Source organism: Gambusia affinis, linkage group LG12 (genome assembly GCF_019740435.1).
Source record: "Gambusia affinis linkage group LG12, SWU_Gaff_1.0, whole genome shotgun sequence".
NCBI classification, from domain to species: domain Eukaryota; kingdom Metazoa; phylum Chordata; class Actinopteri; order Cyprinodontiformes; family Poeciliidae; genus Gambusia; species Gambusia affinis.
The window spans coordinates 26,290,766-26,315,282 of NC_057879.1; the positions used below are offsets into that span (position 1 = coordinate 26,290,766).

At 37.9% G+C, this 24,517-nt stretch overlaps 1 protein-coding gene across 2 annotated transcripts in view; it reads right to left on the bottom strand.

Annotated features, from left to right (window-relative positions):
- The window catches only part of larp4b (La ribonucleoprotein 4B), a 41,706-nt gene extending 17,189 nt beyond the window's left edge, over positions 1 to 24,517 (bottom strand). The window contains exons 1-3 of one of the 2 annotated variants that reach the window (XM_044135137.1): positions 23,970 to 24,517; positions 10,980 to 11,113; positions 2,011 to 2,164 (exon numbers count right to left, since the gene is read on the bottom strand). In XM_044135137.1, coding sequence (XP_043991072.1) covers positions 2,011 to 2,164; positions 10,980 to 11,060 — 235 coding nt within the window. In that variant the 5' untranslated portion in view covers positions 11,061 to 11,113; positions 23,970 to 24,517. The remainder of the gene's footprint in view (positions 1 to 2,010; positions 2,165 to 10,979; positions 11,114 to 23,969) is intronic. The other variant, XM_044135138.1, reaches the window with a different exon arrangement.

Sequence of the window (24,517 nt, forward strand, 5' to 3'; positions counted from 1 at the left end):
TCTGCTGTTTTTATGCACAAATATACAAGATCATGTGTTACATTTATAAATTATGCTACTCAGTTCCACATTTTTTAAGACTCTGAAAATGCTACTTTCAATAACTGCACAATATTTTCTAATGCAGTTAATTTGCCCTTCCAGTACGGTAAGTTACTCTTGGTTCCATGTTGTTTGTTTTTTTTGGGGGGGGTGGGCGGGGGGGGTTGTGTAAATCTAAGCTCTTGTACTCGGCTGCTACTTTAAACATATTTCTTTTCTATTCTAATACATAAAAACATCACAAGCTGTCTCAAACGTCATCCGCCACACAGCAGCAAAAGCAAACCTTCACAAACAAAAATCAGCCCTGGCATTAAAGTGCCACCCACATCATTTGATTGGCAGGTAATGGCTGAGGTAAATGCACTGTGCTTCCAAACAACATACTGGTTTTTACAGGTAATAAACCTGCAATTACCTGCTCTGCAGCAGCAGTTCAGCCATTAAAAGTAAACCACTGCTCATGCTTTTATAGCCCATAAAAGTGCAGCATTTAGGCTAAAAACATGCAGAAACTTTATTTTGTAAACTGAAGAAAATTATTTAAATGTCTGGAAGAGGATGATATTTAACACAGCCACAAAAACAAGCCAGTAAGTAAACAGACAGAAGCTGAGCAACATGGAAACAATGACTTCAGCTTGCTTTATATTGATGGCAAAGCTGTGATATCAGGATGTGGTTCAGACTTACTTCAGTTCTTTAAATTTAGTCTTTAGTTCCTTTTTGAAAGTAAATCTCCAATATTTGTACTTTCTAAGTTTTTTAAAGATGCATAAACAATTACAAATACACTGTCCGTTGGATTACATTTTCCTTAAAATATTCTCGTTTGTATGAAATAAAGTGAGAGCAGAGCTAATCGATGCTTTCGGTTTCCGAACCATATCCTTGTTGCTTCTGCGCCGGATGTTAATCAGTTACGTTCAGGGAACAGTGGCTAGAATATATTAATGCATCATATTAAATTGGGTATGAATGATTAAAGGCGTGTTTCACTCATGAAAAATGTGACGTGTGGCTAACAGGAGAGCAAAAATAACTTGTTGTGAATGAGCTGATAGTGTAGCTTTAATACCCACATGCAAATGAGACGTCAGAGTTTCAAGATTAAAAGAATCGCCCTCAGTGTTCAGTGGCACAACTCTGAAAATCTCTCCAACTGAGACCTAAAAATAGCTCCAAGGAATCAGCCTGCAGGAAAAGTCTTTAATAAACCTGAAGGAGGTTTTTTTAAGCCTGTTTGGGCTCAGCTAAAAGATTCTGCCATAAATGGTTTAGCTTGTTTCATTTCCTAACCAATCTGAAGCTATTGCTGTAATTTCGCTTCAAAAACCATTTTAGACTGCTGAACTGAAGAGCTTTTTCAGTGACAGACTGTTGCATCCTGTGTGCACAAAGGAGCATTAACACAGATCCTTCCTCCCAGCTGTTATCAGACTTTATAACCATCCCAACAAACTCAACGGCATCAATGCTGGCACTTGAACAATTTACTGTCTTTTTGATAATTTTTAAATCCAATTTTTGGGCTAAATCATGCAAAAAAAACAAAACTATTGAGTTTGTTTTAATTTCTTATGCAATTAATTTATTGCTTACTGAAACGGGCCTAATCCTAATGAGTTGTACATCCCTTGGATCGCGAGTATGTTTCTATTTCTGACAAATGCTCTATTTTTATATATTTTTTAAATATATTTTTAACACTTTTGGATGTTTTATGTGGACTGTATTTCCCCAGTGTGGAACAATAAAGGATATTTCAATTCTATTTAACAGGAATTTGGGTATTTTCTATCCCTTATCCCTTTGTATATATATTTTGTTTACCTTTTTCCTTAAATATGCATTTAAGGTTTTATTTTTAATTATGTCAGTTTTGATCTCCCATATCATGGTAGCTAAAAGAGTTGATTGTAAGATTAGAAGTGATCTGCATGCGTGTGTCCCAAACGGGCGACTGACCTTCTGGGCCGGGGTCGGCCAAACTATCGCAGCCTTCCTTCCATGGCTGCAGGGCAGCAGTGGTGGTGTCAGCAGTCCCGCTGGTGTCCAGGCTAAACATGTGGTTGGCCCATGCTTTCGCATTGGGGTTGAGGTCTGAAACCTTGGCTGATTCCTGGGAGAAAAACAACAACACAGTCCGGTCAGAGAAGCCAAGGTTTCTGCTGAAGCAACATATATCTGTGGTTTGCCTACTCTAGTTCTCACTCTGTTTAATGGAAATGTGACCATTGAAAATTGTTTCTAAAACTGATGTAAGGCACTCAGGAAAGATCAGATTTGGAAATAAATTTAAAAGGAAAAACCCTCCCACCATATAAAGGAAATTGCACAGGAGCAGAGGGAACCTCAAACCACAGACGCACAAACAGATCTGCTGGCTGAAACGGGAAAATCTCCATTCTAACGCTGCAACTGACGATTATTTTAGTAATTAAAGTGATCAAATCAAAAAATGGCACATTTTGATAATTTTTAATTTAAGCACTTAAGCATTCTAGTTCAAAATTCAAAATAGGCACATAAACAATTAAGAAAATAAGCATTGCATTGCCTAATGCAATAACAGCATTTCGCTAGTGTACACTTGCTCATTTATAGCAAAGAATGCATCTGCAGCTAAAAAAATCCCAACATCAGAATCAGAATCAGCCTTTATTGTCATCTCTAAGAAGCATAACAAAATTTGTTTCAGCAGAGCTCATCCAAAGAACTAAAAATTAAAAACCAAGGCCAGTTTTTAAAAACTAAGGCCAGGGTAGACGGCTGCCTGAGGCCGCAGCCGTCATGTGAGAAGCTCAACCCACAGTGTAGGGCTGATCTGTTGATTATTTTTTTGATTAACTTATCAACAATGGGATAGTAAAAGGTGCTTCATAGAAGATTTTTTTAACTGAATGAAGCTAAATCTGCCCCCTGCGGAGTTCTGGGTAGAAAATATTTTCAGAAACGTTTTTATCTTAAATGCAAAATGTATATATTTTTTGTACAGTTTTGGTTTAACTGCTGCTGTTCTTTCAGCAAATAACGTGTTTTAGAGTGAACTCCAGTTAACGATTAACCAATAGATAGCTAAATTAGTTAATGATTATTTTAACAATAGAGTCATCACAATTATTTCAGGCCTACTTTATTCACAATACATTCACCCATTTTCTCTACAAATGAAGAAGGAAACAAACATCACAGACATTTATATAGTACCTAAATACTTTACACTATTGCCATTAATGTTTATTTTAAATACATTCCAGCTTAATTCAGGGTTTTACTGTCAGCAACCAACAGCGGATAAAACAGAAATAAGACAGGGAGGCATCATGGAGTGATTTATCGTTCACCGGCACGGGCAATTTTTCCAATTCTGTTTAGAGGCAAATAATCCAACGGAGAAAAGAAACATAAAAACTGATCAAGGAGCTGTAACTCTTCATTCAGAGGAGAATTAACCAACCACTCTACCTGCAGAGACTGATCCAACGCACGCGTCACCAGACCAGAATGAAACAGACCACAGAACCAGAGGCAGCTGGGTTCAAGCAAAATTCAAAATAACTTCCTTAGTTTTGCAAAAAAAAATGTGTGCAGTGGTTTTTGGTTTTTCCGAAAAAGAAGTTAAAGGTGAAGGCTGAAGGGGACTTCCTGTTTATGCAGCACCAACATCTGCGTAGCCTGATTGATCTGCTCTAAACCAGCAGAGGGATACACGCCTAATTCTCATAAGTAAAACTCAGATTATGTGGAGAAATGTGAGACTTGCACAATCCCTGTAAGTCAAATATGAAGTATTGTAGTGTAATGTTGTAAGATGAAGTAAAAGACATTTATTTCTGAACATTAACTCTCATTGTTAATGTTCAGAGTAACAATTAGAGATGCACGATACATCGGAATCAACAGCTCCAGAGTGGAAGGTTTTTTAGATATTAAGGTTCATTGATTTGGAGAGACTGTATTTACATATTATATATATATATATATATATATATATATATATATATATATATATATATATATATATATATATATATATACACACTTGGAAATGGTTTCAAAACAACAATTTTATCAGTTATCGCAATAATTTCTGGAACTATTTATTGTTGAGCATAATTTGTTACAGGCCTAATCGCCGTCATCTTAATATCGAAGATCAATGTTGGCCCATAATTTCATATTGATGCAGGCCCAGTAATAATACTGGTCAAAACTGGAGCAGAAATTTGTTTTGTATCGAATCATAGTTTTTGTCACCTGGAGTTAATTACAAGCGGACAGGGGTGCTGGTTTGCTCCAAGCTCCAGGTATTGATTTTATTCCATTTATTTCCTCCTCACAGGATGAAATTCAATATAGATTTTCACAAGATCTTAAATTCAAGAAAGGCTTTTTACTATTCCCACTTTGTTATGGGAGGATCCCCGAGTTCTTTTTCATCATCAATCAATCAATTTTATTTGTGTAGCATATTTCAGCAACAAGGCCAAAGTGCTTTACATCATGAAAACAAAATCATAAATACATAATATAGTGAACTTTGAAAATCAGTAGCAGACTTTACATTTTGTGAAGTGCCATCGTTAAAATTCTCGATACACATCAAATATGTTATTCAATTTTCAGTTGTTATGGTTCAAACGCAACTCTGAACAGGAAGGTTTTTAATCTTAATTTAATAAGTTAACTCTGTTAACTGGTGGCCTAACTCAGTGTTTTAGCAGTTTTGCAGTTTTAAGGAAGTTTGTTCCAGATTTTAGGTGAGTAAAGGCACTGTTCTGCAACTTCTTGTTCGATCCTGAACTACCCTTTTCCATCCTTTTTATCACAGAAATTAATAGAAATACTATACTGACTTAGAAACCTAAATGCTGTTTTAAAGTTGTATTTAGGTTCTAAATGAGTGAAGAACTTCTATATTGTTGGAAACCATTCACGTTTTTGTGTTACAAGCGGAAATGAAAGTATTTCTGAGGGTCTTGGTGGCCTGAACCCACTGGAAATACTCACAGGATTAAAGGAGTAGTTCAGCCTGCACGCCTCGCAGGCAAACAGACCGTAACCCAGAGCCGTGGTGAGAGCCAGCGCATCATTTAACTCCTCAGGCACTGGAGGCCAGAAGCTTTCTGTAGAAGGTGGTAAAAAGCTCCACTCCATCCAATCCATGATTAGGACTCAGTAAAAACACGCTCCCACATGCAGGCAGAATGAGACCTCCGATCATCCCCGTGTGATTTCGAGTTTCAGCTGGACTCCTCTGACTCCGTCTCCTCCGAGCTGCTCCGTCGATTCAACAAATCTGATGACAGCAGAGAGGCTCCGCTGCCCTGGTGGGCAAGGCTGACGTTGCACAAGCTGAGTGGCTGCCTCCTCCTGTTCAGCATCCGTGTCTGCTTTTGTTTTTGTCACCGTTGCACTGAGTCATTCCCTGGGAAAACAGCGGAGACGTCCATGGGGCTTTGAGGCGCTCACCTGAAGCCTTTGCATACGCCAAAGCTCAACCCTCATGAGTCTTTTAATGGACTAACTCGGCTAATTAGCTGCTGGGAGCAGAACGAAAACACAGTGAAACCTGTTTCCTCTTACAGGAGGAGTAACAAGTCAAAACAAGAAACAGATTCATAGAAAGACAGACGAGTCCAACTGGAAGCTGCACCGGCGGGTCCAGGCCAGGCAGACACACACACAGCAGGCTGTGCTAAAGCTTTAGCTCCTGTCCGAGTCGGCTGCCATGGAAACCCCCTGCTGACATCACCAGATGCGTTTTTTTTGTTTTGCTTTTTTTAAACCGGACATTGCTTGACCTTTTGAGATTTTAAATGTTCCTATCCCTCGACGAGGGTGAAAAGGTTGGCTGGCGTGATGACAGAGAGAGAGAGACGGTTCTGTTTCTGTTGGAGTGATTCAGAGGCGAGTTACTGCCGGTGTCATCCCAGAGCAGCTGATGAAGCACCGCCAAGATAAGAGCAGCGACTGCAAACAGCTGAATCTGGACTAATCTGCTGGTGTGCAAACATCAGGAGCAATCAGAGGCTTGATATGAACTGAGAAACAGCAGGCTAGTCATTTTTATTGCATACAATACTACGACAAACATCTTATGGAATCAGAGTGAAAACAGTCAACAATGGCAGAAAAGAAATTGGACTAATCATTATTTTTCAAATAATCATCAGCTAATTCAGTAATCAACTAGAAAATATAGACTCAAAAAAAACATAGTCAGAGCAGTAATTAAGCCAAAAGTGTACAGAAGATGTGATGTGTGTTTAAGTCCAAATATTTGATTTTTTATTTTATTGCAGTTTTTATTTTCTCCTACTTATGTTAGTTTAGTTGTTATGTACAAATAAAAAAGAAGTTATACTGTTTTATAAATCACACTTGGAAATATTCTGTCATTTTCAAAGAAACATGACTTTTTTCTTCTAATTTTAAGTTTTGAAATAAAGAAAAACCTTTTCCTCAGATGGACATTCAGGATTAAAAGTTCTTCCATTAAGACCATTTCTACCCTCCGTCAAACTGAAATCAACCTGATGACCACTTCTTGGATAATAACTGTGTTAATCTAACAACGTTCTCCATGTTATCTACTAGCAAAAAACCAAACAGAAACAACTGGTGCTTTCTTTTCTAACAGGCTCACTACAGTCTTTGCCTTTCTTCATGTCTGATCTGAACTATAAATGCCTCGACATGAACATTTGCAGCTATAAAATAGGTCAATATCCAATGCATTTTGAACATATAAGTGCTCAAAATATGGGCAGTCAGGTTCCTTTGGCCTGGAAGAACAGATTTTAGCTGCTTAAACTGCAAACGGATATGAAACTATTGACAGGAAATGCTCAAAGTTGAGAAAACTACTTTCAGATAGTGCATATATTGAGGTCTGCGCTTAACATTTTGAGATAAATCAATAAAATTACCATAATGATTTAGTTTAAGCAATTTTAATCAGATTCTGTGATGTAGAAATAGTTGCTGCATGCCCCTTTATTCTCAACATGGAAAGATTTTCCTGTCTGTTTGCAGTGGAGCTGGGTCTCCCTGAACTGAATATGCTAAAAACGCTGGAAGCCGTCATTTGGTTCACTGATTGCTTTTCCACCACCAGCAGCTTTAATGAGACCTACAGCCTGAAGCGTTACCCCACCAGACGCCATCAGGGCATCAGTTTGCCCCCTTTCCATTTCCGCTGCTTCTTATCTGTTTTCCAGTCTTTATCATGATCTTTCCTTTTCCAAATTTTGCAGCTTACAGGGTAAAAGCACCTTCCAATGCCTGAAGGCATCGCACTAAATTTTAACCCATTTAAAGCTGCAGAATGTAACTTTTATATATATGTGTGTGTTTTTACATATTTATTCATATCAGGCAGATAATTGAGCTAATTATAAACAGCCAATCAGAGCCAGGAGGCAGGTCTTAGCGCTGTCAATAACAACATCATGTGGCGCTGCTCAGTCCCCTTGTTGCAGCTAGGATAGCCTGACATTTATTACAGTAGATAAACGGTTTTCCTGTGGCTGTAAAGTTGTTTTTCCACCATTAGCATATTAAGGAGAGTACACAAGCATGACTGACATCCCCAAGACCCTCCTCCTGGCTCTGATTGGTTGTTTTTGGTTGGGAACTGTGAATTTCTTCAGACAGCAGTAGCAGTTTAAAGAGGATATGGAGGAGATTGATCTTTTGACAGACTGTCTGTATCTAGGCCTGTCAAAAAAACTAATTTTGCTGAACGATATATTGTCCCAGAAGTTATGGTGAAGTTTCAAGTAATTTAATACAAGAACACATTTTCAAAGATCAGTAAACTTTAAATTCTAATGAAGATTTAATACTGGAGCTGGAAAACATTTTAAATTTCCGACATGTATAAACAAAAGAACAAATAAAATGAATTATGAAGTCCCTCTAACAAAATTGTCCTTCAAAACCAAGTCAAGTTGAGACCAAAGCACCAGACTAAAGACTTTTGTCATCCAGTTTTTTTGTAGAAAGAGAGAAAAATGATAAATCATACAAATTATTGTATTTGTTTTTGTTAATTATGCAATTACATGTATCATTATATACTGTCACAACATGGTGACAATTTTAACAAATATTCCAAACCAACTTTTTATAAAAGTTGCTTAATGCAGCTTTAACATCTGATTAAAAACACACTCTAAGGTAAAATCATAAATCAGACCAAATTGTTGGACTATAAACTCTACTTGGTTGTATATTGTTGGGGCTTCCCGCCCAGTGACCACATTTAGCCCAAACAGTCACTGCAGAATTCACCCATGTGTTTCCATCAATCAACCCTGCAGGTCCAAGCAGCTCCATGGAGGAATAATACACCATGCAAGCTGTTCGAATGCCTTCAGGAGACTTTTGAGATGCCAGGCGGAAGAGTTGAAAAATAAAACACAGCCTGCATCGCTTTGGCATGAGCGTTTTTTCAGTTCTTTAAAATCTCTGGATGTTTAGGTTTCTGTTCCGCTCCCTGAATTTGGAGACGGTTTACAGAGTCTGGATGTCTTATCTCTAGGAGCCACCGTTTCTTTTTGGAAAGATTTCTCATCCTGAAGTTGCATAATCTTTGTTGTGAAGCTACATGAGCAAATCAGCAACCACAGCTACTTCAAAATGTGTACACAAACAGTAACTGCTGTGTTTATTATAAAACTAATCGGGTAATTTAAATCCGACTGATATTTCCAGCTCTGGATATGAGATTTTAGAAAAAACTGGTAAAATTGGTATCACAGATTCAATCATAAGACCTGAAGGCAACAGATTTTTTAAATTGAAACTAAAATATGTATTTTTTAAATCAATGTTGGCATTAGCAGTTCATCTTACAGCAAAAACAATCTTTTGGTATGAAAACAAATGTAAGTCAGTCCAAATGTATATCATGATTTAATTGTTGGTGGGAGTCAGATATTTTTATCTTGCTAATTGCAGGGTCAGCGATTAATTAATAGCTTTTTAATCAAAGCATAGATAAAATAAACATTTTCAATGCACAAACTGTTCTACAGGTAAATTATTGACTAAGTAGACATATAAGATAAAGAACAAACAAAAAAAGTTATTTAATGTTTTTAATCTATTACTTAGATTAATAAAGAGTCAGATCGGTACATAGTTCAGTTTTCCAGCATTTCAGGAACTCCTGGTCATTCATAAACTTTCTTTTGAAATGTAGACAGTGGACGCTAGCATCAGCATTAGCGTCTGAGCTGCTGCTACAAATTTAGCATTGAGATGCCATTTTAGGCTAGATAGCTTCAATGACCGGCTAACTCCTTTTAGCAAAACGTGAACACAACAATATTTTCCAACATCCAATAGGATCGGTTTTTGAAGCAGAAATTAATCTCCAGTGAACTGAGAGTTAGCGGATGTCGCTTGTGCGTCAGGTTTAAGGGCGTACCAGAAACACGTGAATGCATCAGTTCCGGCAGGAACTTCTTTATGTAAAAAAGTGATCGAGTTAAAATTTTGAGAGCATTATAATCTATGCAATTAATTACTCAAAATTAACGCAAGTGAGGTCAAATGTATGTCAACAAATTACATTATTAATAATTAAAGTAACTCGTCGTGAAAGTGTATATTTTAAATACTCACATTTCTGTTTATTATGATGATTTTCTGCTATAGGTATAGGTTGACACTTAAGATTAGAATATTAAATCAGCTCAATTAAGAAAAAAATAGAGAAATTTGGTCTTAATAAAAACTGAACTGCTTAGAGGTTATTTTTTATCTTACAAAAGAGCCTCATGAAAACAGATATTATAACAAATAAAAATCCTCTGCATTAATCGAAGGGCCTGAGTGTTGATGTAATAAATTTTAATAAAGTATCACATTTAACCAACATGCTATAGTTTACCTATAATGATAATAATTATTATTTTACTCAAAACTGGAGAGAAAGAGAGAAGATGGGTCAGAATTTAATCCCTGCTTTACAATGAAACCAATCATCTCCAAAAATAAAAACAGGCTGCAGCTCACATTACAGAGGCGATTAATATGAATCACCTCAACACGTAAAGCGTGTTTCTAGCCGAGGAAGCCATTTCCTCAACATCTGGGAACAAAGTGAGGGGAGTGAGTGATGGCTGCAGCCATGTGTTGTTGGATCAGGGTGATGAACTATCCTGATGCAACGCTTTCTAAGAAAGGTTTCTGAAATAATAACAGGCTGAGGCCTCTCCTCCATCACTGTGATGAAAGACCTGGATTTACATGAGGATCAACACACCGGGCTCTTCAGACACACCCATCACCCACCAGACAGCCGATTTCCCATGATGCACTTTTCATCAGAACTTCTTATTAAGATGCAAAAACCAGAAAAAAACATTTTCTGCTTTACAAAAACAGACACTGTTTCATTAACGCTTAGAAACTTGTTGCATTCAATTGTTATCTTGAATTAAGAAATTAAGTTCTCAGCATATCCCCACGTTTCTAATGTTAAAATTAAAAGATTTTTCAAACAAATTATTTTTAAACTTGGGCACAATTGTAACACAAAATATATTACAAATGCTAATTTGTATTAACTAGAAACAACCAATCAGAGCCAGGAGGCGGGTCTCAGCGCCATCAAGCACGGTTTTGTGTGTCACCGCAGCTAACATAGCATGCTGTGAATGCTAAGGGTAGGTAGTGGTTCTTTAGTTACAGGAGATGTTTTCCTATCATTCACCAAGAATTTCTTCTTCAGAAAACACAATCAGTGTGGGAGATCAGCCAGCAAATGGTTCAACACAATACCATTGTCAGGCCACATGTTGGCTTATAAAATAGAGAGCAACAATTTGAGCCATCAGAGGTGGCAAAAGTCACACCGCTTTGCTTAAACCAAAACAGAAACGATGAAAAATGGCAAAAGAAAAAAACACAAAACTCACCAAATGAGAGTTCTCTTTTGCCTCTTGTACTTGCTGCACCTGTGGTTCAGCTACAACTTTCGTGTCCTGGTCAGAAGTCATGAGCCGTCTGCTTCTTGGCTCCTCAGGGAGAAGACTCTGTGTCACCAAGTAAGCTTCAGAGGGAGAAAACGGAGACGAAAACATGTTAGCTTTGAACGCGGATGTTTAGCAAATATCAGCTGTGACGTGTGGGTGGATGGAGCAGGTCAAAGGTCAGTGGCCGGCAGTTACCTTAAGGACAGACAAAGATGTGGCCAACAGAAGGGAATCTAACGTGATTAGCATGGGGAGCCTTTTATTTGTAAATTGTATTTCTGTTTGTGGAGCTGCAAAAACAACTGACCTTTAATTCCACAAAACATAATGAAAACATAAAAATATCTTTCTCATTCCGGTTACAATGTTTATTTGCCGTCTTCATGTTTTGTGCTAAAAGGCAAACACTGAGCATGTATTTGATTAGCAAAAGGACCAGGTGTTTTTACAGACAGACTCACTGCACTCAGGTTATCTCCACTTCCCTCATTGTGAGACGACTAGCACCACTTGACTGGATCTCTGTTGAATTAACTCAGTTACTTTAAATATTTATGTAATCATTTGTATTTTTATTTAAAATGCATTTTGGTAGAAAATAGTTTTCATTTTGATATTATGGGGTTTCTTCTTTTTTTTCTTTAGTAATAAACAAATATTAGTTTAGTTGTTCTTGATTGATTTGTAACATCAATAAAAGAGGTGAATACTTTTTATAGGCCTTGTAATTATTTGCATCTCTCCAGTTTTCTCACTCTCAGCTGACAGTCTCATTTTAAAAACTCGACTCCTGAGGTGGAAACACGTATTTTCTGCTGGTCTGCTGAAGCTGTGTGTGAAGCGCTGATAATCCGGCCCAACAATCGGTGCCTGCCTGTGACACGGGCTCCGATTGTGTTTGCAGACAAAGCAGGGAGAGAATGGCATGGCTGTAAAGCTGGTGACCTTTGAACCACATGATGACAATGATACACAGCCAGTGTGTCATTCCACAGATATGAATGAAGCTCAGAAAAAAAAAATGCATTTTAGGATCAAAACCTTCCTGAACAGTAGAATTAAAAGCATTTTTTTAAAATATTTTAGAATTAAGTAATTATTCTTAGATTATTTCTTTGTCACTTTTAAGATTAAAAGCTTTTTATGCAATATATTGGAGTAAAATAACTTTTTATTAGTTATTTATTTACACAAACTTATCTGGTTTAGATCTATATTCTGCAGTGAGCCACTGCACTTTTGAAACTAAGCAGTGATAATGTTGGAAATGTACTCAGTTAGGTCAGAGATGTACTAGCACAAAAACAGCAGTTAATGTAAAAAGTTTCCCTCATATTTAAAAACAAAAACATTTGGAGTTGACATTTTAAAGTAGCATCTTATATCAATAATAAGCACAGTTATATAATATTATATTAACAGAAATCTCTGTCTGTACTTAGGAATGCACTGATAAAAAAAACAACATCCAATATCAATATTGTTGTTATGCCTGATAACTTATATTATACAACATTGGCCCAGTTTCACTGTTTGGGCCGATATAAATGTGTTTAAAAAAATAAGCGTCAGTCGATACCAATACTGCCGAAGTACTGTGCAGTCCTAAAAGTAATTAGTTACATTTACTCATTTATAGTTGCATGAGTAACTTTTTGGAAAGAAAATTAGCAACGGTACGTTTTAGTTTTACTTGACTAATATTATTATAAAGTAGCAGTACTTTTACTTGAGTAAACTTTCTGACTGAGTAACATTACTGATTGGAACATATTTCAGAGACACACCTACAACTTATGTCAAAGTGAGACCTCTTGTTTGTGCATAAACCTGCTGTTCTAATGTTTTCTATCTGCTGAGCCGTTTGGGAACCAAGACTAGGGCTGTTGTAAACAAATATTTTAGTAATCGAGTAATCTATTGATTATTCTTACAATTAATTGAGTAATCGGATTTTAAAAAATTACAAAGGAAAATTTTGGTAAATCTGGCATAACACCGGTGTTACTATCAGATATCAATATCAGTCCAATTTTTCATGTTTGAGCATCCCTAACAGTTACTTTTTTGTAGTTTAGAAAACTAACCTGTAACAATAGTGGCTCAAGTTAACCTGAAGTTATACATAGATCTGAAATTCAATTCAATTTAATAATAAAGAGGCAGGCTCACAAATACTCTCATAAAAAATGTCTATGCTCCAGCTTTTAGATTATGTATTCATCTTCAGTCAGTTTAATAGATGAATTCTCACCTTGCTCAATACCTGTCAAGCTTTGGCTTTGAGAATATGGGAAATGTCACCTGGAGTTGGGGGCTTATGGTGGAAGGCAGGTGAACGTAAAATGGGGTGAAGGGCAGGAAATAGACCAGACAGACAAACGTATAAGTCTGGGGGGAGAGATGAACGAACAAACGTAATGTACGACCGGTAGACGAAAGTAAGAACAGAGGGAGCAATACGGGATATTTGTGTGACAGCTTCGTTCATCACACTCAAAGACTCGTCTACCAGCCATGTACCACCACGATGATTTCTGCCACCCGTTTGTTGAGACCGGGATGATATAAAATTTATTGTGCGGTTCATCCGTAAAGCTACCCTTACACTGTAAGCATCAACTATTCAGCCGCCAGTCGTGTTCAGTCACCTGTATAAAGGTGCTGTACTCCAAGAATTGCACCAATCATTTTAAGGATCCCTATTGGTCCCCCAAAAACGATGAAAACCCGGGCATCATCATCAATCAATAAAATCCACACGGGCCGAACTTGAAAATTGGATGTTATACCGCTAACACTTAGCATTTGTCAACAACTCAGAGGCGGAAGTGAGAATGCTGCGCAGCAAATAATATCCCGGCCGGAACACGGTGCGATAAATAATAAAACATAAATTAACAAACCTTCGAGATTGGTACATTTTCCTCTGGGAATTATAATAATCGAGGTACTCGAATTTGAGGAATTGTTTCAGCCCTAAACAAGACAAAACAATAAACATCGGCCTGTCACAATAACACATTTAGCTGGATAATAAAATATCCCAGTAGTTATTGCGATAAACGATAATATTGTTTTGAGACCATATTTAAAGTTAATGGCATAATAATGCAGGAACACATTCTCAAAAAACAATAAAACATTATAATGAATAATTAATGTTGGAACTTTAAGACATTTCAAATATCTAAAAAAAATAAACAAAACAAGAGAAACTACAAATAAAATGTAAATAAATTATACATTATTTCTGCCTGAATTTATTATTTGGTTACTAATTTATGTGTATTTATATACGTTTTCCATTTTAGTCTTTAAAGTACAAGAATTTGGACATAAATTAATATATTTTTCAGTCTGATATTTTAAAATATTAAATCATAACCCTAATAATTAGTTACTCAGTACATGAGAAAGCTTTTTGTTAAACATCTTTTCCCCTTGAATACTTTCTTTTACTTTTATTTGAGTAAAAACATGTTGAAGCAGTGATTTCCAAGTCAAACCAGCTTAAAAACAATAACATAACAGAAACCATGACCCTGGTTAAAACACATGAACAGTAGGGCAGTGAGTCAGTCTCATTGTCTAGACAATCCTGAACCAAAACATCCTCCACCCTCCCGCCTTTTTCCACACCTTTGTTTTCCGTCTGTGTAATTTTGCAGAGTAATTTATGACCCCGTGGTTCTCTGAAATAAATCTGGCGCAAAAAGCCACAGTGGTCCACCAAGTATGTTTCCAGTCTGACTTTTTTACAGGCAAACAATTGGTTCTGCTTCAGAGTCTTGGAGCGCAGATTTAATTGGCTTCTTAAGAGCAAACAGAAGTCTACTGAAATCAAGAATTAAATCTGATACGTAATAATTAATCAGAGATTCTCCAGCAGGATAACAGAGTTTGGATTTCACAGAAGCTGCATGTGAGATGAGAAAAACTGGAGAAAAAGATATTAAACAGCAAAACTGTTTACTCCAGAAAGAATTATCAAGGATTATAGTTAATTCAAGCTGAAAGATCTTTGGCAAAATTTCATTGAGGTTCAGTAGAAAAAAAGTTCAAACATGTTCACTATAATAAAAAACAAAAACTATGGGAAATAATTAAAAAAGGTTATTATGGAAAGTATGTAAATTAATAAGAATCTGATGACTTTTTAAGCATTTAATTTGTAACACTGAATTTTAATCTGTTATTAAAATTCTGCAAATATGTTTAGCAATTTTGATTCTTTTACTTAAAATTCGGCAGAAAGAATTTCACTTTCAAAATTTTGCCCATCAAAATTTGTACGGTCAAAAGTTGCCTTGAAAAATTTTTCCTTAAATAACACCTGCAGAAAATTGCCTTCAAACATTCAAATGCAGAAATGCAACTACAAATATTTGCCTTTAAAATTTAACCTAAAATTAAAGCTGCAAGCAGCCTCGTGCGGCCCTCGCAGCAAGCGCTGCTCCGGCTCACCGGCCACCGCGGAGTTCCAGCCGCCGCGGAAGCTCTCGCGCCGTTTCCAGAGCCGGCGCCCGCTCGCCGCAGCGGGAGCCGTCGCGAACCTTCCCCGCCCAATCGCCTGCCAGACGACACACGTGAATGCGTTCGGCAGCGCTCCCCGACGACTCACAAAAAATCTGGCGCAGATCGGTCCATTTACGGCGGAGATATAGCTGATGGATTAACCTAGGGGGCGCAGTGGAGTCAAATTACATTTCAAAACATTTGAGCTCTTTAAAGGTTACCACAGGTCTTACATTTCAAGTTTGGTGCCAATCGGATCATCCATGTGTGATTTAAAGACAATCGTATGAATATGGCGAGGGTCTGACATTTGCAATTTGGCCACGCCCACACTGTTCAGCCAGCATTGACAGATGTCATCTAAAAGTTGCAGGACAGCGGCCCTTGAGGACTGGAGTTTGACACCCCTGCTGTAAGAAGATGGTTGGATAAATAATTTTAATATTAAATAATATGATTTCTACAATAGCTTCCAAATCGTGTGGCCCATTAACTCAAAATCAAGGTGAAATTGTTCTACTAGAGAGTATAGATGAAGCACATTCATCTTTATTACATTTGACCCCTTTTTTATTTAACTAATTTTGTATTTAAAAAATATACTCTATATAAAAAAAAATTCATAAAATGTATTACCTCACATTATCATCACATTTGTTAGCTGTAATGTTCAATTACATAAAATTGGAGGACAGGATCAATTTCATTACATGTTCACTTCTTACCTGAAATGTTAAATACAACAAATATTTACTTTAAGTGTGACAGTTTAACCTTAGTGATGTCATCATTTGACCACATGACGATTAATCACTGAAAGTTTGGTTCCTCTGAGCTCCGTCTACTGTGAAAATCACATTGAGCTTTGCCAATTCTTAATTGTAAGCTATTTTATAATGGTAACATCAACAATGTGTATCCACTGATAAGGTTGAACTGAAGAGGAGATTGTCCAAAAAATAAAAACGTGAGTAATTTATGTGGTCCACTGCTGTGTGGAAAACTCTAAGAATTACTTTAAAGCCCCACACCCCACCCCCCGCCTCCAGGTTCTGCGTTACGGCCCTGCGTTTAATATCATAGCTCAGCGCTCCTCCTGCTCATATTTGTGACACTTATCTCAATATTAATAATTATAGTGCCGTTAAGTTTCCATTATAATTCTTAGCAACTACGGACACGTTCATTCGTGGCTGTTTTCACCTTTTTTGGACCAGTTTATTTTATTGTCTAATAAATAAAATTCACTTCCTGTCAACACCTTTGAGGTAATATCGTTTAATAGGTTTGCCAGGCAGACTTTTAACTGTAAGGATATTTTGAAAGTACTAAACTCCACAGCTTTGAGTGTGCAGCCCATGTACGGTTCAAACAAAATAATGTGGCTTCCATTAAATGAGCAAGAAATTGTTTAGCATATCAGACTCACCAGAATCCACATCTCTGCAGCAAACACGTTGATAAGTTGGAATGCAACAACAGGACATCTCACCGCTAGTACCCATGACATCTGTCTCCTATTCGTTAGGTCCGACGGCTTGATTGATCGTGAATGTTATCCGTGGAGGCTATTTTTATCCCAACGAGCCAGCCATTGCTACGTATATGTGGGCGGCGGAGGGGGAGGAGGGGTGGGGGCGTGCGAAAACCGAACTGAGAAATAAGATTTAAGCTTTGGCATGCGCTACGTACAAGATGTTTTGAAACAATGTTTCCACAATTTTCTTAATTATAAAGATGATTCAAAAATAAAAATATCAGAAATTCTTCTTTTCTTTTTTTACTTCAGGGAAAATTAATAAGCAGCCGTACAGCTGCAGGCGCTGCTCTCTCCGTTAAATCATGCATGCTTCGGTGCACTTCGATAGCTTAGCTGCGTTAGCTTGACTGTCAACCGTCATATTCAGTTCTCTAGTGCTAATAAGTGATATAAACGCAAATATAGGAGATGGAAATGTATACTTACATAATAAAAACGCACATGCAGACGGGATTAACGAAGGCTTGATCGTTAATGTTATCCGTGGAGGCTATTTTTATCCCAACGAGCCAGCAGAAGTATCGAAAACAACGTAACTGTGGAACTACAAAATACACAGATGCATCTTTGGGAATTGCAGTGGTAAAAATGTACACATAGTCATGTATGGCGTGATAGTGACACCAAGTGGTTAATATCGCCATTACAGCACCTCTCTCATACTGTGTAATTCTCGCCTTATTCATGTGTGGAGTAACAGTGACACCAAGAGGACTTAATGGGAATAACATATTTTTTTTTCTAAAAAATCTAAAATTACAGAAAATCCGTTGAATTTAGAATATGGCTCCAAGAGACTTTTTTGTTCGTCCTGAAAAGATACACATATGTACCAAGTTTCGTCATTGTAGCTTAAAGCATGGCTTAGGGCTGATCATTTAAAATTTTCTAGGTGGCGCCATAAATACATTAGGCCACGCCCACCAAATTTTATTATGGATTCCTGTCGGGGGGTGGATAAAGATCCATCCTAGTGAGTTTGGAGAAGTTTGGCCCAAAACTGTGGAATTCAGAGCCAAACGTATGAGAGCGGCGTTAGAGGTCACTTCGCCACGCCGCCACGCCCACCTGCTCCATCAAAGCCTGTCGGGGCTGGAATCCCTTATAGAGCCACATGTTTCCTGTCTGTTAACATAGTTTCATGTTGATTAGTTCAAAGGTGTAATATAGGGACCGTTCCCAGTAAAAAATCACACTTCCTGTTCTCAGGGGGCGTGGCCTTAGTAATGTCATCAATTGACCACAGGGTATTTTAGGTGAACCCATGGTGATCAATCACTGAACGTTTGCTTCCTCTGACAGTTTTAGTGTAGGAGTTATAACTGTTTTTAATTTCGTGGCGAGTCGGTGAACTTTGACCCCTGCTATCCCCCCTTCAACATGCTCAAAAACTCACCATTTTGATAACTTTGAATCGCCCATGCCTTCTGATCAGACTCACCAAGTTTGAAGCCAATCAATCAAAATCCCTAGGAGGAGTTCGATCAAATACCAATGCTGTAAACGGCCAAAATGGGGTCAAAATGTGACCTTCCATCCAAAATGGCCGACTTCCTGTGATAGTTGGACTATAACAATAATTGTAAATTCTGAGCATCTTGGGGAGCTCTACAACTGTACCAAATTTCAAGTCTCTACGACGAAGTAAGTGAATAGCAAAGGGTCCTTTGAAAATTGCTAGTTGGCGCTGTTGAGCCATTTTTTTTTAGATTTTTGCGTCGACTTTAAAATACGTAAATTTTAAACAGTCTCTATGCGCCCGCCAAATTTGGTGAGTTTTTGAATATGATAAAGCCTCCAAAAAGGCAATTCATTTGGGTGGAAGAATAATAATAATAATTAAAGCTGCAAGCAGCCTCGTGCGGCCCTCGCAGCAAGCGCTGCTCCGGCTCACTGGCCACCGCGGAGTTCCAGCCGCCGCGGAAGCTCTCGCACCGTTTCCAGAGCCGGCGCCCGCTCACCGCAGCGGGAGCCGTCGCGAACCTTCCCCGCCCGATCGCCCGCCAGAAAACACACGTGAATGCGTTCAGCAGCGCTCCCCGACGACTCACAAAAAATCTGGTGCAGATCGGTCCATTTACGGCGGAGATATAGCTGATGGATTCACTTAGGGGGCGCAGTGGAGTCAAATTACATTTTAAAACATTTGAGCTCTTTAAAGGTTACCACATTCATGTGTGGAGTAACAGTGACACCAAGAGGCCTTAAAGGGAATTACACATATTTTTTTCTAAACAGTGAACTTGAATCAAAATTAACAGAAAACCTGTTGAATTTAGAACATGGCTCCAAGAGACTTTTTTGTTCGTCCTGAAAGAATACACATATGTACCAAGTTTAGTAATTCTAGGTTAAAGCATGGCTTGGGGCTGATCATTTAAAATTTTCTAGGGGGCGCCATAAATACATTAGGCCACGCCCACCAAAGTTTATTATGGATTTCTTTCAGGGGTTGAATAAGGATCCATCCTAGTGAGTTTGGAACAGTTCGGCCCAAAACTGTGGAAATCAGAGCCAAACGAATGACAGCGGCGTTAGAGGTCACTTTGGCACGCCGCCACGCCCACCTGCTCCATCCAAGCCGGTCGGGGCTGGAATCTTCAATACAGCAACATGTTTTCTGTCTATGGAAAAAGTTTCAAGTTGATTAGTTCAAAGGTGTAAGATAGTGACCGTTCCCAGTAAAACATGACACTTCCTGTTCTGAGGGGGCGTGGCCTTAGTGATGTCATCATTTGACCACAGGGTCTTTTAGGTCAACCCATGATGATCAATCACTGAAAGTTTGGTTCCTCTGAGAGTTTTAGTGTAGGAGTTATAAGAGTTTTATGTTTCATGGTGAATAGTCAAAGTTTGACACATAGCCACGCCCACATACTTTGAAGTACGAAAATTCCTTTGATAACTTTTCACCTTTGATGCCTCAAGTGTGTGCTGAGCGATTTTGAAGTCTGTATCTGAAAAACTGTAGGAGGAGTTCGATCAAATACGAAGGCTGTAAACATCAAAAATGGGGTCAATTTTAGAACTTCATTCCAAAATGGCCGACTTCCTGTTGGGTTGAGACCATGACTCCAAGAGACTTTTTTGTACATCAGGACAATATACAGATGTGTAACAAGTTTCATAATTCTATGTTAGAGTATGGCTTGGGGCTGATCATTTAAAATCTTCTAGGGGGCGCTATAGAAAAATTAGGCCACGCCCACCAAATTTTATTATGGATTCCTGTCGGGAATTGGATAAAGATCCATCCTAGTGAGTTTGGAGAAGCTTGGCCCAAAACTGTGGAATTCAGAGCCAAACGTATGACAGCGGTGTTAGAGGTCACGCCACGCCGCCACGCCCACTTGCTCCATCAAAGCCTGTCGGGGCTGGAATCCCTTATAGAGCCACATGTTTCCTGTCTGTTAACACAGTTTCATGTTGATTAGGTCAAAGGTGTAATATAGGGACCGTTCCCAGTAAAATATGACACTTCCTGTTCTCAGGGGGCGTGGCCTTAGTGATGTCATCGTTTGACCACAGGGTATTTTAGGTCAACCCATGATGCTCAATCACTGAAAGTTTGGTTCCTCTGAGAGTTTTAGTGTAGGAGTTATAACTGTTTAGAGTTTCGTGGCGAGTCGGTGAACTTTGACCCCTGCTATCCCCCCTTCAGCATGCTCAAAAACACACCAGTTTGATAACTTTGAATCGCCCATGCCTTCTGATCGGACTCACCAAGTTTGAAGCCAATCAATCAAAATCCCTAGGAGGAGTTCGATCAAATACCAATGCTGTAAACGGCCAAAATGGGGTCAAAATGTGACCTTCCATCCAAAATGGCCGACTTCCTGTGATAGTTGGACTATAACAATAATTGTAAATTCTGAGCATCTTGGGGAGCTCTACAACTGTACCAAATTTCAGGTCTCTACGATGAAGTTAAGTGATTGGTTTGGGTCTTTTGAAAATTGCTAGTTGGCGCTGTTGAGCCATTTTTCTCGATTTTTATCGACCTCCTTAAAATTCAAAATTTTTAAACAGTCTCTATGTGTCTGCCAAGTTTGGTGAGTTTTTGAATATGATAAAGCCCCCAAAAAGGCACCCAAAGAGGGGGGCAGAAAAAAAAGAATAATAATAATAAACAGTACAGATACAATAGGCCTTCGCAGCGCTTTGCTGCTCGGGCCTAATAATAATAATAAACAGTACAGATACAATAGGCCTTCGCAGCGCTTTGCTGCTCGGGCCTAATTAAAATAAGACAAAAATAATTAGCAGAAATTTGCTTTTAAAAACTCAACTGCAATGCTTTGTAAAAACTTCAACTACAAAAATTGATTCAAGCATCTCTTAACAAAGAATTAATAACTATATAGCAATAAACATGTGATCAATATCAATAGACAATACATGTGACATAATATTCAACATTATGAATATTCACTGAACTCCTATGCACAGCATTCTGGAGAATGTAGGCAGAGGAAAGTCTCCCACAACTAGCTAAGCTAGTTTGATGCAATCAACTAACTCGCTCACTCGTTGGTTACCCAGCAACTCGCTCACTCGTTGGTTACCCAGCAACTCGCTCACTCGTTGGTTACCCAGCAACTCGCTCACTCGTTGGTTACCCAGCAACAACTTGCTGACTAACTTGTGCAGAGTCAGTTTCAGGTTGTGCCTCATAACTGTTCAGAGATTCAAACATCGATGTGAAGTGAAAACTGAATAAAACAGGAAAGGTCACCCCACCAGTTTGGCAGCATTTCAGATATTTAAAACATAAAATAAATCAGTGATTATAGATATGAAATGCTTATATTTTGATAGTTTGTGAATAGTGGTAAATTTGTTACTATGTTAATGTTTTGCAACAACTCTAGATTTTACCTACACAAATAATTAATATGAATGACATTTAATGAAAAGCATCTTTAATTTCAGCAGAATTAGGAAAAAATTTTGCTTTTCTATTTAAAAATAAGAGCAAGAGAAATATTAATCTTAGTTTCACATCTTATTTTTCTAATGTTTCCATGATAGCAAAAATATCAAAAATATTTTAGAAATCCATAAAACCAAAAAACATATATATGTGAAAATATTTCAAATCCATATCACCCATTCAAGATTGATACCTGGATTCTGCTTGTAAACATTTTAAAAACTTATTTTACAGCCATGTTTGGCATTTTAGCCCTACTTTAATATCATTCATCTAAAATCCAAAAAGGTTTGTTAAAATTGTTCTTCAATTGTTTGAATGAGTAAACATTCAGTCAAAATGACAATTAAACAATCCTGAAAAATGTTACAAATTTAGCTGGAATGTGGCAAAGCAAACATATATTTTAATACAACTACTTAAATTTTGTACAATTTTTACCCAAAACACAAACATTGAAAGAAAAGACATCTCTCAAGGGAATTTCAGAGGTTCTCAGCAACACTACCGTAGGCCTTCACAAGAACAATTTTGCTGAATGATAAATTGATAAATTGTAAATAAGACGTTATTGCAATAAATTTTAATACGGTTGGTATGACATCATTTTCAAGAACACATTCTCAAATATCAGTAACTTTAGATTCTAACAAACGTTTAACACTGGAGCTGGAAGACATTTTAAATATCAAAAATAAATAAACAAAACAACAAATAAAATGAATTATGAAGTCTCTGTAACAAAAGATGGTCTTCAAAAAAAGGGCTAGTTGGGACCAAAACAACAGACTGAAAACTTTTGTTATCCAGGTTTTGGCAGAAAGAGAGAAAAAAGAAAATTGATAAATCATGCACATGGAGAATATTGGGTTTGTTTTAATTTATTGTGAGATTAATTTATTTATTGAGACAGGCCTACAAAGTATTTGTAAAACCTTAATTATTAAAATTCATTGATAGTTAAACTACAGACAGTTCTAATTACTAATTCATAACTACCAGAAAAAAACTTCAGTATGTGGCATTAAACTGTGAAACAATTGGAATATTGATTTTTTTTTTATCACACAAACATAAATATTGTTATTATTGGTGTTTTGGTTGTTGATGCTTGTTGTTTTTAGTCAATTTCTTTTTAAATGATTGTTCTTGCTGCTGTAATAGAATAGAATAGAAGTACTTTATTCATCCCAGCAGGGAAATTACTTCGCAGTTGCAGCATAGAGACGAGTTAAATGTAAATAGATACTATATTGATGGGTTAACTAATACATGCGTGTTTAAATGTTATATACTTGTATTAGACAGGTAATACATGTTACATTTTTAAGCTTATACTTCCACCCATTCCCTTCAATTTGCAAAACAAAAGATTAGACATAATGCAACATGCTGTATTTTTGTAAATATTAAAAAAAATAATAAAAACATAAAACTTTGAGACAAAATGTATAAAGCATCCACCTTTAGGGTAGAAATAGTGAAAATGTAGCTATAAATAATGACGCCTCCCAACACAACAGCCATGTTTCTTTGGATCAACTTTCCAAGTCAACACAGCAACTTCCACCACAGACGCAATGCAGACTCTGAGCCGAGAAAGACTGCAGCTCCCGGGATAAAGGCCACGACCATGACCGGCCTGTGGTCGGAAGGTGTAGGGGGGGAATACTATAAACACCTAATCAGAGGTCGGTTCGGCCCGAATATGACTGTTTAAACACCAACATAACCCAGCTGTTAAAAAGCACTGCTATAAAGTTAACTGAGCTAAGAAAGTAGCAACCACGGCTAACTACAACTGGAAAGATGGCGTGATTCCGCGAAATTCCCAACCCCTCAACTGGTACAGATAACATCAAAATTTAGTTATAATAACAGAAAACGTGGATATCAATCCATTCCCACCTCTACGGGATGGTAAAGGCAGTTTCTCACTCACCTGTCAACTCTCACTGCGCGGCGGTACAAACACTGACGGAGGCGGCTCTTGGTGTTGCTGGACTCGGGCCTTCACTTTGGCTTCCTTCCGGGCTTTTTACGCTGACTTATCAGCGAGCAGCCAATATGGAGTGCCTTCTCTACCGACAGCAGCTCTAAACCTCACCAAAAGGAGCATTCAGGTGTAGCTGCTAGCTGTCGGGAGCCAAATGTAGCGCAAAACGACGCCCCCGAAGCTGGAACCAAAAAAGGGCTGCGAGCTAACAGTTAGCTAGGTGGCTAACTATCAACTTTGTGCACTCGGGCTCAATAAATCTGGCGCCTCAAATCTCAAGCGGTGATGGATTTCTCCAGGCCAACAGCGGGCTCTGCGCAACGAGGCAGTCGAAAAGCGACCGAAAGAAGCCCTGAAGCCAAGGAGAGAGCGTCTCAAAGCTTCAAATCATCAAACAAGCCGTTGGTGCTAAAAGATGAGGCAGAGGGGATTTTGGAATGGAGAAGTCGGCGTTTCCTTTCCCTTTCGTGTGCAGCACTAAGATCGTCTATTGG